Raw genomic sequence first — 12,806 nt, forward strand, 5'->3', positions numbered from 1 at the left:
AACCCACCTGCATAGAGGCAGCTTAGTGCTAACACAGTCACATCAAGTAGTCTCCCAGGGGTCAAAGGCTCCAGTACAGGCAAGGAAAGTGTGTCCAAGGCCATGGTCACATCAATCACCAGGGAGTGAAAACTGAAATGGGGATGGAAGTCAGTGTACTCACTCTTTACAGGTTCAACAAAAAGCAGTGAGCTGAGGGAGTGTTTGGTTTACCCATTTCGGACAGCGGTAGCATCTGCCACAGTGGCCGGCATGATGAAGAAAGAGTTGGCGGATACCGCATCCTGGAAGCGGTTGATATACCGTAAGAAGTAAGGAAGGTTGAGGCACACGCGCAGCAACTTCTCTGAACCTCCTGTAATGCATGGGATAAGAATTAGGACTTATAAAGTGGAACAAAATGTTAACCTTAAATAAGTTTACAATATTAAAAGCTTTGGGTAACTTAAATGTGCGACATCCAACTCCTGTAAAGTCCATATGTATAAAAGAAAGCAGCAAAAAACTAAACATGTAACTAGCAACATATACAACATGATGTTTTCTTGTATGTTGATGCAGGTTTATAAATGATTTACCTTACAAATATGATGAAATGGTGCACACTGCATTCCCAGATGAACGTTATAAGCAACCCAAACTCACAGCATATGCAGAGATGGAGTTTGAGACTACTCCATGCATGTAAATAATAACAGTTCTTGTGGAGCAGCATTTACTGTGAACAGAGCCGCTCTGAGACGCACGTAACCTACACCAGTAGTTCCTAAAGTGGGTGCCGTGACAACTGGCTAGGGGTGCCGCAGAATCTCAGCTTTTCTCCAACTTAAACAGCTTAAAATAACTATCCTACCATATAATTTTTTTTATAGTATATATTTAAAAAATATATAAAAACACCAACATATGAGCATGTCCAAACAAATATAAATAAGCGAAACAACAATGATATATTTCAAATATATTTAAAGTTTAAATCCCACGCTCCGCTCAGCTCTGCCCTCTGTACTGGTGCGCGCTCAATTTTATATTTCACGCAGAGATTGACAGGATAGGGCAAAGATGGAGCTATCGTTAAACAAAAAAGCCAGCGCCTGTAAGTGGAGCACGATCTACGAGTTGCTCTATCCTCAATCTTCCCCAGTATCAAGAGGCATTTAAATGCCCGCGACACTGTTCCATGCACAGATATTTTAGTATAAGGTCAGGTTTGAACAAAGCAAATGAGAAACTAGAGAAAAATTAATTGGAGTTGGTTATTAGCTATTAAAAAGTATCAATCTTTAAATGTGTTTTGTTCCAATGATTCCCACATAAAGTAATTGGTTCAAATCACTTACTGAAACAATCGTTGTCATAAAATACACTGGTCTGTTAACAACGAGTTGACAGTTTGAACGTTCTTGTTCACTTTTATTTATTTTGAAGATCTGAAGTGAATTGTTGCTTTCAGTACGGCTATAAAATACACACAAAATGATATTCAAACTCACACAGATGCTTTTAACATTAAATAAAGCACATAAACAGTACCTGAGATTATCATACTTTCTATTGTTGTTCCAGCCACGACGTCGCAGAAAAATAGAAACCGCTTCTAAAATATAAATGATCGCGTGTCGCCGTCGTGGCTGGTTAAGACAAAAACTCTGAATAAAACGGAAAAGATACTTTTATCGCGTGTTGCGTCGCGTTTGGTTAGGAGACGGTGTTAGGCCTATGTCTGTTGTGATGCATTCATAATAAATTCATGCTTCATTTGTTGTTTGCTCATCTAGCTTTAATTTTATATATGGGTCGAAAAATCCCTATAAAGTGCCAGGGATGTCATTTATACCATTTTCTTTGACTGGATGTATGTGACTTTGGCATGTAGCCTACCACACGCTGCTCAGCTAACTTCAGTGAGTGTAAAAAGTGGTGAAATGGTTAAAATACATATATATATATTTTTTTTTTTACTCAAGTTGTTTGATAGAACAAGTCAATTTGATCATTTATATGCCATTTTCATAATAATATTAAACATATGTACTATGTACACAATACACATGTACGTTTAGTTTAATTGGGTTGGGGTGCCGTGGGAAAAACAAAAAATGCTACAAAGGGGTGCCATGCTTTCAAAAAGTTTGGGAACCACTGACCTACACGAATGTAAATAATTAAAGCGCATATATTTAACCCACAGGGTTAAATTGAATCGCAGCCTTAGTGAATTCACAATAGCACTACGCTATTGTATGGTTTTCAAATGGTTAATACATCGTGCATCCTTAGAAAACGGTCTAATAATGCGGTTCAAGGATTCTCATTCCACTTCCGATATTTTGCAAGTTACTCGACAAAGGTAAATTGCAATCAAGGATTTTTTTTTTATTGAATACTCGAATTCAACGTGCAATTGTAATCTTCCCAAAATATGTCTACATAAATATTGATATTAATCAAAATGGCATTGTGAGTATGGTCTAAATAGGGAATATTGTGCCTAGAAGGTACTTGGTCTGATTTGATCATGTGGTATTTGGGTTGAAAAGTTTGAGCTCACAAGCTCAGCTCACCTAATTCTTGTAAACTGGACACATTTTGAGAGATGAAGGCATTCTTCATTTTGGCCTGCAATGCCTGATCTGTTGTTGTCTGGTCATCACACTCATTCTCACCCTGTAAAACACATGACATTACAGTTTTGTCCTTAAACATCATCTTTGCTTGCTCATAACAAAACAGCAGAAATCCCAGGAGTGATCACATCATTAGCTGCGTTTACATGAACCCTAAAAGTCTGTTCGTATTCGGACTAGTAGCAAAGTCATAATAAAAAACAAAAAGTCACATGTAACCACATAAATCATAATGGATTTCATTGAGATTGTAAGGGGTGGTTTAAATGCTGGTTTAAAAAAGCTGGTGGTGCTGAAACCGGAATTTTCTGCACGTGCAATGATGTAGAATTGGCGTAATGAGGTATGACGCACGGAACGAGCTGTTGTTGTCGAATATTTGAAACAGGGACAATGTAAAATATACATTAACCTTAAAAAAAAAAGGAGAGATGCATTTTACCAGGTTATAGCACTTGTGCTAATTTTCACCTGTAGAATATAGAGTCATAAATGACTGTTTTGTCATTCTAAAAGTCTCCTTTCACTCATCGTCTGTGAAGTGGTGCAGGACAACATTGTCCCACTAGTCCTTGCTTTAGACTCTGATCCACAGACACCTTGTTTTGGGCGTAAGGAGGAGCGTTTTTACTACTTGATAAATATAATCAGCATGGCACAAATGCTTCATGTGCTCATCGTCTCCCTTAAATAAATAAATAAATGAATAAATAAATAAATAAATAAATAAATAAATATTAAGTCTGCTTTTTAAAACAAAGATAAGAAAGAATAATAGGAGGATGGAATGATAAGTGCCAATAGCAGAAAATCTATATTCATGCAGTGTGCGCTTGACAGAAGATCAATTCCGATTTCAAGCTTGTGATATTATAAACACGCACATAAACCCAATCACTTTATTTAGTGTTCATGTAAACGGTATGTTCAGATTTATCAAACAAACAAAAGGTATCTCAATTGAAAGAATAATCTAATTCACTGACCTGCATGTGAACGGATGGAGAGGCCAGCACGGTAATGTCAGGGTTAAACACTGACGTCAGCTGATTGAAAAAGTTCATTTGGACTTCTTTATGTCTGAGCTCGGGGTTAACAGGGGAAGGAAGCTCCTTCTGGTCCTCCACTGGAAAGCAAGAGCACAAAAAGATGATTGTAGAATATCAGCAGACAGAATCTCACCTTTGAGTTGACTATTCTGGAAAAAGATGATCTTAAATCCTCTCTGACAGAGGAAAGAAAACAAAGCTTCCCTTCTACCATTTCGGCACTCACATGAGTAAAAAAAGGTTAATACACTCATATGAGACAATGCTTTGCTTGGACTGAATAGTGTCAAGGAGGATGTCTTTTTTTTTTTAAAGTAGACAATGATTAATTTGTAGGGCTGTCAAACTATTGAAAATTACTTCCATGATGCATTGTTAAATTCAATTATTTGTATACAATCATATAAAAAAATATTTCCTGAGAAAAGCCCCCAAATTAACATAATTTGCTGTAGGAAAATGACATATTATTGGATGTTTTAGAGTTTTTAGAGTTTCTGGATTACAGGAATGCCTTACTAATTTGTAATATTAAAGAATGCAATTACTAAACAGAACAGCTCCCTTCTGACTTGATGTAAACGCAGTAAACCTCACAAGAGAGCTTATAATTAGCCACAATAATCAAATGAGCAACAAACCAGACACACAAAAAACTATGCTTCATTAATTTTCATGAATAGTTGTAGGGGTGTGTGCGATATTGACAAAAACAATATCTCACTTTTATGGGATTTTATCGATAGCGGTAATTAAACAATATTTTACTGTGTGTTTATTGTGCTGGTGCCTTGGCAGGTTTAGGACTGCCATGGCCAGTTGCCTCTTAAAGTTTTTGGAATTCTTCATATTCTGTGTGGTGGTCAGTTCACAGCAGTGACAGAACTCATTTTTTCCAATACGTTTCAATTGATTTATATCTTTTATGGGCATTTTTACCTTTATAAATCCATTATTATATGCATGAATCATCTTTTGCATCAATTTAATATATTTAATCAAATTCAATTATAATAATAAGACTGTAAAATAATAAAGGCTGTAACCAATCAAATTAAATAAGTATCAACAATTAATCTTTGCAATGGAGAGGAAACAGAAGCTGCATTTGAAGTGGCATTTTACACAGGCTGTTTACACAGGTGACAAATGAATAACCTGCAGTTACAAACTGTAAAACGTTGAATATTTGAAATGATTTAAAACATGAAAAGATACTTTCAATGTGAAATTAAAACCGCCAATAGGTGGAAGCAAGTCACCGTTAAAGGGATACTCCACTTTTTTCGGAAATATGCTCATTTTACAACTCCCCCAGAGTTAAACAGTTGAGTTTTACCGTTTTAGAATCCATTCAGCCGAACTCCGGGTCTGACGGTACCACTTTTAGCATAGCTTAGCACAGATCATTGATTCTGATGAGTCCAGTAGCATTTCTTTCAAAATGACCAAAGAGTTTCAATATTTTTCCTATTTAAAACTTGACTGTTCTGTAGTTAAACCGTGTACTAAGATCGACGGAAAATGAAAAGTTGCGATTTTCTAAGCCTATATGGCTAGGAACTACTCTCATTCCAGCGTAATAATCAAGGAACTGTGCGGCTGTACCATGGGTGCAGCAGGCGTAGTGATATGACGCAGCGCCTGAAAATAGGTCTAATAGGTTAGACAAACTAAGTCCCGGTCACGTTGGAAGAAGTTACCGAGCTGGGGACTATTTTCAGGCGCTGCGTCATATCATTACGCCTGCTGCACCCATGGTACAGCCGCACAGTTCCTTGATTATTACGCTGGAATGAGAGGCTTAGAAAATCGCAACTTTTCATTTTCCGTCGATCTTAGTACTCGGTTTAACTACAGAAGAGTCAAGTTTTAAATAGGAAAAATATTGAAACTCTTTGGTCATTTTGAAAGAAATGCTACTGGACTCATCAGAATCAATGATCTGTGCTAAGCTATGCTAAAAGTGGTACCGTCAGACCCGGAGTTCGGCTGAATGGATTCTAAAACGGTAAAACTCATCTGTTTAACTCTGGGGGAGTTGTAAAATGAGCATATTTCCGAAAAAAGTGGAGTATCCCTTTAATAAATGAGTCATTGAGATTCAACAGATTCATTCAAACGGCTGATTCATTCAGTAAGGAAACACCGCTGTGTGTTGCTCAGAGACGCAATTACAGTAACGAGGCTTTGATTTGAACTATTTTCGTTGGCGAACGTTGGAAGTTAGTGACGAACGTAACTGTGGTTCTATGTGAAAGTGGAAGACCGCCAGAGCCAGATGTTGCCAAAAAACGTGTAGAATCACAGAATAGATGAGGGCGCAGACTGCCCAACAGACTCGTACGCATGAGAAATGACCTGCGTCACCCAGTGCGTCAGCCTCTGTTAAGAAAGTGCAGCACCTCTGCGTGCATCACTAAAACAAACAAACAATTGATCATTCTTACGCCAGGCTGCTGTCTTTTCAATGTAAGCCTTCAAAGACCTAACTGGACATAGCTCCAACCGTATATCAGCTTGATCTGCTGGCAGTGCAGCCAACACAATAGGCTGGTTCATAAACTGTGAAGACAAGATCTTGGGTAGAATGCCAGATTGGGCCACAATGAAACACTACGGAATTTACCACTCCAGCGCAAACAGGGGGCACCGATAGCGTGTGAGTGAACTCCATGCGTTTCGCTGTTGTAATGGCCAAGAGAAATGCAGTCTTAAATGACAGCAATTTAATGTCAGACTCTAATATTGGCTCAAATGGGGGGTGACACGGAATTGAGAACCATACCCAAGTCCAACTTTGAACTCCACACGGCCGGTGGAGGACACAGACGATTAGCTCCTTTCAGGAAAGCAACAATCAGCCAGTCAGACCCAAGTTATGAGTCATTAAACTCTGACCGGTGAGCTACTGAAGCCGCCACATACACCTTTAGTGTGGATGTAGAACGTGTCCAAGTTCCAAAATATGTTGCAGAAAATCCAAAATGCATCCAACTGAGCAGTGTAATGGCTCAACATCACAGCTAGAACCCCAGTCAGAGAACATCTTCCATTTACAAGCATACAAATTTCACATTGGATGCCGCACGTGTACTCAAAACAGTGTCCCTGGCCCTCTCTGAGCACTCCACGAGATTTCTGGTGGGCACGATGGTTACACCCACAGTTTCAACCGATCTGGATGTGGGTGCCAAACTCTTCCTTCTAGCAGACTCAGGAGGTCTGGTCTGTTGGGCAGATGACAAGATGGTCCTATTATCAGTGAAAACAGAGTCTGAAACCATGGCCTCGCAGGCCAATGAGAAGCCACTAACAGCAGACGCGAAGCACTCTGCAAAGAGTCCTCCAAATCAGTGGTAACGGGGGGAAAGCAAATAGTGTCACGTCTGGCCAGTCGTGGGCTAATGCATCCAGACCCAGAGATCCCGGTTCGTCCATCAGGGAAAACCAACGAGGGCAGTGAGACGTCTGACTGTCCGTGAACACATCTACCGCTGCGTCATACGTCCTCCATATCACTAGCACCACTTCTGAGTGTAGAGTCCAATCTTCCTGTCCAATCGAGCCCAAATAAGCAGGTTGTGAGCTACCTGAAGCGCACTCTGTGACCTTGTGCCTCCCTGATGGTTGACGTTGTCTGTGCACACCAAAACATTGGTTTTCCCCTGAGAACAGTTTGAAAGTGAAGAAGAGTGAGAGAGACCCTCTCGAAGTGTCATTCACTCCCTTCTTGTGCAAGAGTGCCCAAAGCTGTGTAATGCCACAAAGCATAGGCTATGCGCTAAAGAATAGGAAACACGGCCAAGGCTTGCGGTAGAATTGCATGCACGAGACAAAAGCTCATCAGTGCATCAGTGAATACATCCTGAAGAACTCTTCAGCAGCAAGCTGCACAAAATATAGTCACTTTGATTCAATCAGGACAGAATAAGAAAGAAATTGATTTGACGTGTTAAGTGGGTATTATAGCTGAAGATACGCCATGGGTCACGAGGTGACAACTTTGTTATTCAATTCTCAGTCAAGCGCAGGGGATTTTCCATAGTGCTTTAGCACTGCTTTTGGCAGTCTGGAGCAAAAGGAAATAGAACAGGCAATATGGTGTCTAAAATTTCACTTAAAATTCTAAAAGTCACTTAAAATTAACTTCTTGTGTATATTAAACTTGTATAAAATCAATATCACATTTGTTATGCTGATATCTGGAGAAAAACAAATTAATTTAATAGTTAATTTAATATTAACTACTAAATTATATAAATATAGACTATTACGCAGTGAAAATGTGCACCCACACTAGTCTAATCTACAAGACTACATCACGTATGCATGCACTCTCTGTGTGTGAGGGATATACTCCATAATGTCAAATCGGCAACACATGGTTAAAAAACAAACAGACGGTATATCGCACACCCCTAGGGGACAAATATAGTTATGACACATCTGGGTACCACCAGCCCTGCATCATCATTGCAAGACATGAATGAACTGCAAAGACACCTTAAGGAATCTGTCCACATGGAATATGTCCCAGCAGAATTGCACACTATTAGAACTTCCATAAAAACCTACAATCCTACATAACCTCTGCCCCTTTGTGTATGTTTATTTAATATTTTGTCAAACCAGATCATTTACCAAAAAGAGTATCCTACTTTCTTTCAGCTCCTTTTTACATTTTTTACCATATACACTACCGTTCAAAAGTTTAGGTCAGTAAATTTTTGGGGGGGAAGAAATTAATACTTTTATTCAGCAAGGATGCATTACTTAATCAAAAAAGTGGCAGTAAAGACATTTAAATTTTTACAATAAAAAAATAAAAAAATAAATAAATGCAATTTATCAAAGAAGAATTCTGAGAAAAAAAAAGAAAAAAAAGTTTCAACCGTTTTCAACATTGATAACAAGAAATGTACTCCAGCAGAAAATTATTTCAACAGGATTAAAAAAAACTTACAGACCCCAAACTTGAACAGTTGTGTGTTTTAAGAATTAATTCTGTAGATTTTACCTCAAATCAGTACAAAACCAGATGTTATGTCCCTTTAGCCTTTTTAAGGCAAAAGGCAAAGCAAACATCTTCACCAACTGAAGGTATTTACTTCCGAACAGCTGAGTTGAAATTATAACAAGCAAGAGGCGCATCATTTAACACACCAAAACACTGCTGCTGTATATTCCCATCCCGTAATACTGGGTCTAGTCTATATTTAAACCACAGAGATTAAATCCAAAAAAAATTCCAGGTCATTACACCAAACAAGACATTTCATTCACCCTAGGGTGCTTTCACACGGGCTTTCAGCTTGAAACGGTGTACGGTTTGCATGAAAGTTTGGTAATGTGAAAGCTGTCATACGGACCCGATGCTACCTGTAGGTTTGCTTACACTGGAACTGTGGTGCGATTTGATTGAATGTGAAAGACTCGGTGCAGACTTGTTCAGGAAGTAAAGTAACCTGCGCATGCATTTTAGCCGATTACGACATCATTAGTTCAACAAAGCACATGTAAGGGATGACATTGGTGATGATTTACAGTGAGCATGCAGTGTAATGGCGCATAGTGCAATCAGAGTGGCAAATGAATGGCTCGCAGTCAGCTTGTTCCTCAGAGTCCGTTTGCAAGCAGCAGAAAGCAGCCTTTATGCGATGAAATACAGTAAACCCAAGTGTAATTCACTCTGCTGCGCATAATAGCACCAAATTAATAATAAAAAAACATTTACTCGGTTCCTGGGGGCACCGTGAATGATCGCGCTTGGACTCGGACCACAGCAAACGTGCTCAGTGTGAAAGAACCCTAACGAGAACTCATTTATCCGGTAACAGAGGGCTATGACAATTTAAAACAGCTCTTACCATCAGAAAGGGTCTTGACAGTTTGGGGAAGTTTGGCCGACTTCATCATCGCAGTAAAGGTGATGATCTCTGTCCGATCCAATCGACTGCAGCCAGTACAAAGGCCTTTTATTAAGAGGATCAGGTGCTTCTATTGAGCGGAAAGAGAAAGGAAGTTAGTTTATAAGAAAATGCTATGCTTATTCAAATAGACCAGATCAGATCAAAAGGTGCATGTCTGACCTGAGAGACTGCACATGCTTCATCAGGATTCTCCAGACGCAGCAATGAGAATTCAATCAATACTTTACATGCTGCAGCTACTGACAGCAACTGATTTCTGGGGACTAAAATGTGACAGAAGAACTGTTATTAAATGGGAATATTGTGAATAGCCAGTTAAATCTGTGTACGTCTATATTCAGCTAAAACATATGATGTAGCCTACTTCGGCTAGAAATTAAGGAAATTGTAGTTTTAGAATAAAATATTGAAATTTGACATACTTTGTCCACAAACAGTGGTGATGTAATGTGCAGATAGTGCCACAAAAGAGGAGTAGAATGGCTCATACTGTTTGTCATGGTGAAGAATCTCAGATTCACTATAAAAAAAAGAAGAGGAAAAACGGTTACAATCAATGTAAATTGCAGTTTGCAACTCATTTTACTTTCGTAATGTGACATTTCCAAGTGACACCAGGTATGTAACGAGATCAAATGTAGGGCGGGACTGGATTATCGAATATGAATTGACTGATTTATGAAAGTCAGTGTAACATATCAGAAAGCAGCCAGACTAGGCTAAACTAACAAAAGAACTGTCCTATAGTAAGCATGTAACAACTAGGCTAGTTAGCAATAAAAGGTGAAAAATAATTCCAAAGCTTAAACATTTCTTTGGAGTAGGAATGCATGACCTTATCTGACAGACTGAATGCTTGCATGAAAGCAATATCAAAGTTCCTCATTTGTGTATAACAACAAACACTATATCAAACATCATTAAAAAGTGTTTAAGGTGCATGTGTTAAATGATTCCTAAAATCTCTTTAAATAATTGCCCAGTTTGTACCAGTTATTTTAGTATTATTTATATTATTGTATTTAATAATTCATTTTTTAATCTTTTTTTTTCCATTTTAATTTTGTTTTAGTAATGATGTTTTTACTAAACAAAGGTTTAGTTTTTTGTATATAATTCTAATATGCTTTAATTTATTTTTATTTCAGTTTTTGTAATTTTTGTACAACACCTTAAACCTATTTTATTTCAGTTAGTTGCCAAGCCAGCATTTCTACATTGTTACTACGCCTTAAAGCTTTTTTATATACACATTTAAAATAATTGCATTGGGAATAGACTTTTATTTTTGAACAAATACACTCATGTCAGCAAACAATACTGGTCATAATGAATGATTCTGAATCCAGACAGATGAACAGACATATGGGACAGTAACACAAATTATTGCATTTCAATATTTATTAAAGCACCAACATAAACAGGTTTAGTCCAGTATAGGTTGACAGCTCAATCGTTCTACTTTCACTTTTGACTGGTTAAGTTGCACTTAGCTCATGAACACCGAAAAAAAACAAAAAGACAACAGTTAACGTTTTTTTTTATCATAAATTCAACACATTGTGTTTACTGTTTATTTTAAAGCTCAGACAGTTATTTGGCTCGTAGTCAAATCAGTGTTTATTAAGCATTAAATGACACACACTGTAATGTGTTTATATGCGCACACGTCACACCTAACACGTTTCTGTAAAAACGAAACTCTGATGACAGTAAGTTACACATATTTACACCGAAACAAATAAGCCTTTGAAATGGACAGCTAAACCTGCAACAAACTAAAACACAGAATTTCGACGTTTATGTATTAACCAAACAAGGCTAACTCACAATTAGCGAACCATCAGCAACACTAGCACCAGCTGCTAAGTCATAGCTGGCTAGTTAGCAGGCACACCCCCGTAAGCATTAAATTGAACCGACTAAAATAAAAACTTTGAGTAAATGGGACTACTGTGGTTTCCACTGACTGACAGAGGAAGATTTATTCGGTTGACATTTTAAAGGGACGCTTATGAGTAGCACTTGACAGTGGCTAGCAGGCTAACTAACTAACGTTAGCGCTGTTTGGGGTTAGTCGAGGGAGGCTAACAAGCTCATTCGGTGTCAATTAATTCACTTCCGACACGAATATAAAATCACTTTATTTAGGGATGGATATCAGTGGATTTAGGGTTCATTATAAGCAATCGACATTGTTAAAATATCATTCGGGCCGGTTATATGAACGTAAAAGAATGGATCCCCGGCCTGATGATGAAGCAGAATCTGATGTATCTGCTACTGTAAATGCACAGTAACACTCCAGCTGTGTCTTAAAACCCAACGAGCTGGCTAACGTTACGTAGAACGCATTTTAAGGCATCATTTGCGCGTTCAAAATCATTTTTGGCTTTGGAAATCATTTCAGACAGCATTTTGGGCCATTATGTGCGCACTGGGAACGGCCCAAACCCTCTCATGATGCCCAGAAATGCTGTCAAGGTAGTCAGCTGACTAGGTTTTGAGTCAGAGCCTCGGTGCTGCCATAGCATCACAGCTAATGCGGAGTCACTCAACAGTTTATTTCAGCCCTGCACGGGGCAACTCAACAAACAAGCCCTCGTCTGACCTGTTTATGATGGATCCTATAAGCTGAGGTAGCTCTTTCGTTTCGAAAGCCGTGTAGGACGCTGATAAAAGTGGCCGTACGGCTGCGGTCCACTCAGGTTCTCCATCTCCTCCACTCGACGCCATCTTGAGATACTCTATTAGAATCCAAGAGCGGAAATGAGGTTAATCATCAGACGCCAAATAACAGGAACTGTCGTCAGAGATAAACATGAAAAGTCTCGGGTGTTGTGTCATGATCTATGGTCATGATGTGAGCACGTTGTAACCTGAGAAAATAATAGGACTGTGATGGACGGTTTTTACTCTTAAGCTTAAAAACAGCTTAGAAAACCGTTTACTTAAAGGGACAGTTCACCCAAAAATAAAACAATTCTGTTATGATGTATTTTCCACCATGTCTTTCCAAACCTGTAATACATACTTTTTTTCTGAAACCTAAAAGGAAATGCTGGGCAGAAAGAGCCTCAGTCGCTATTCAATTAAATTTGAGTAAATATGTCCGATTTTTTTTTTTTTTTTTACTTTGAAGTGACTATCTCTTTAAAATAATCCAAAATCAGACCAGTTGGACACGGTCACTTTTT

The 12,806-nt window shown here is 38.4% G+C and overlaps 1 protein-coding gene across 1 annotated transcript in view; it reads right to left on the bottom strand.

Moving 5' to 3' along the window:
• The window catches only part of ubr4 (ubiquitin protein ligase E3 component n-recognin 4), a 52,182-nt gene extending 39,832 nt beyond the window's left edge, over positions 1-12,350 (bottom strand). Inside the window, 9 exon segments of the mRNA XM_084428353.1 lie at positions 8-132; positions 214-355; positions 2,565-2,667; positions 3,610-3,652; positions 3,654-3,753; positions 9,547-9,676; positions 9,769-9,872; positions 10,032-10,129; positions 12,221-12,350. Coding sequence (XP_084284479.1) covers positions 8-132; positions 214-355; positions 2,565-2,667; positions 3,610-3,652; positions 3,654-3,753; positions 9,547-9,676; positions 9,769-9,872; positions 10,032-10,129; positions 12,221-12,345 — 970 coding nt within the window. The 5' untranslated portion in view covers positions 12,346-12,350.
• Positions 12,351-12,806: the final 456 nt, after the last annotated feature.

This window comes from Rutilus rutilus, assembly GCF_951802725.1.
Source record: "Rutilus rutilus genome assembly, chromosome: 13".
Classification (NCBI taxonomy): domain Eukaryota; kingdom Metazoa; phylum Chordata; class Actinopteri; order Cypriniformes; family Leuciscidae; genus Rutilus; species Rutilus rutilus.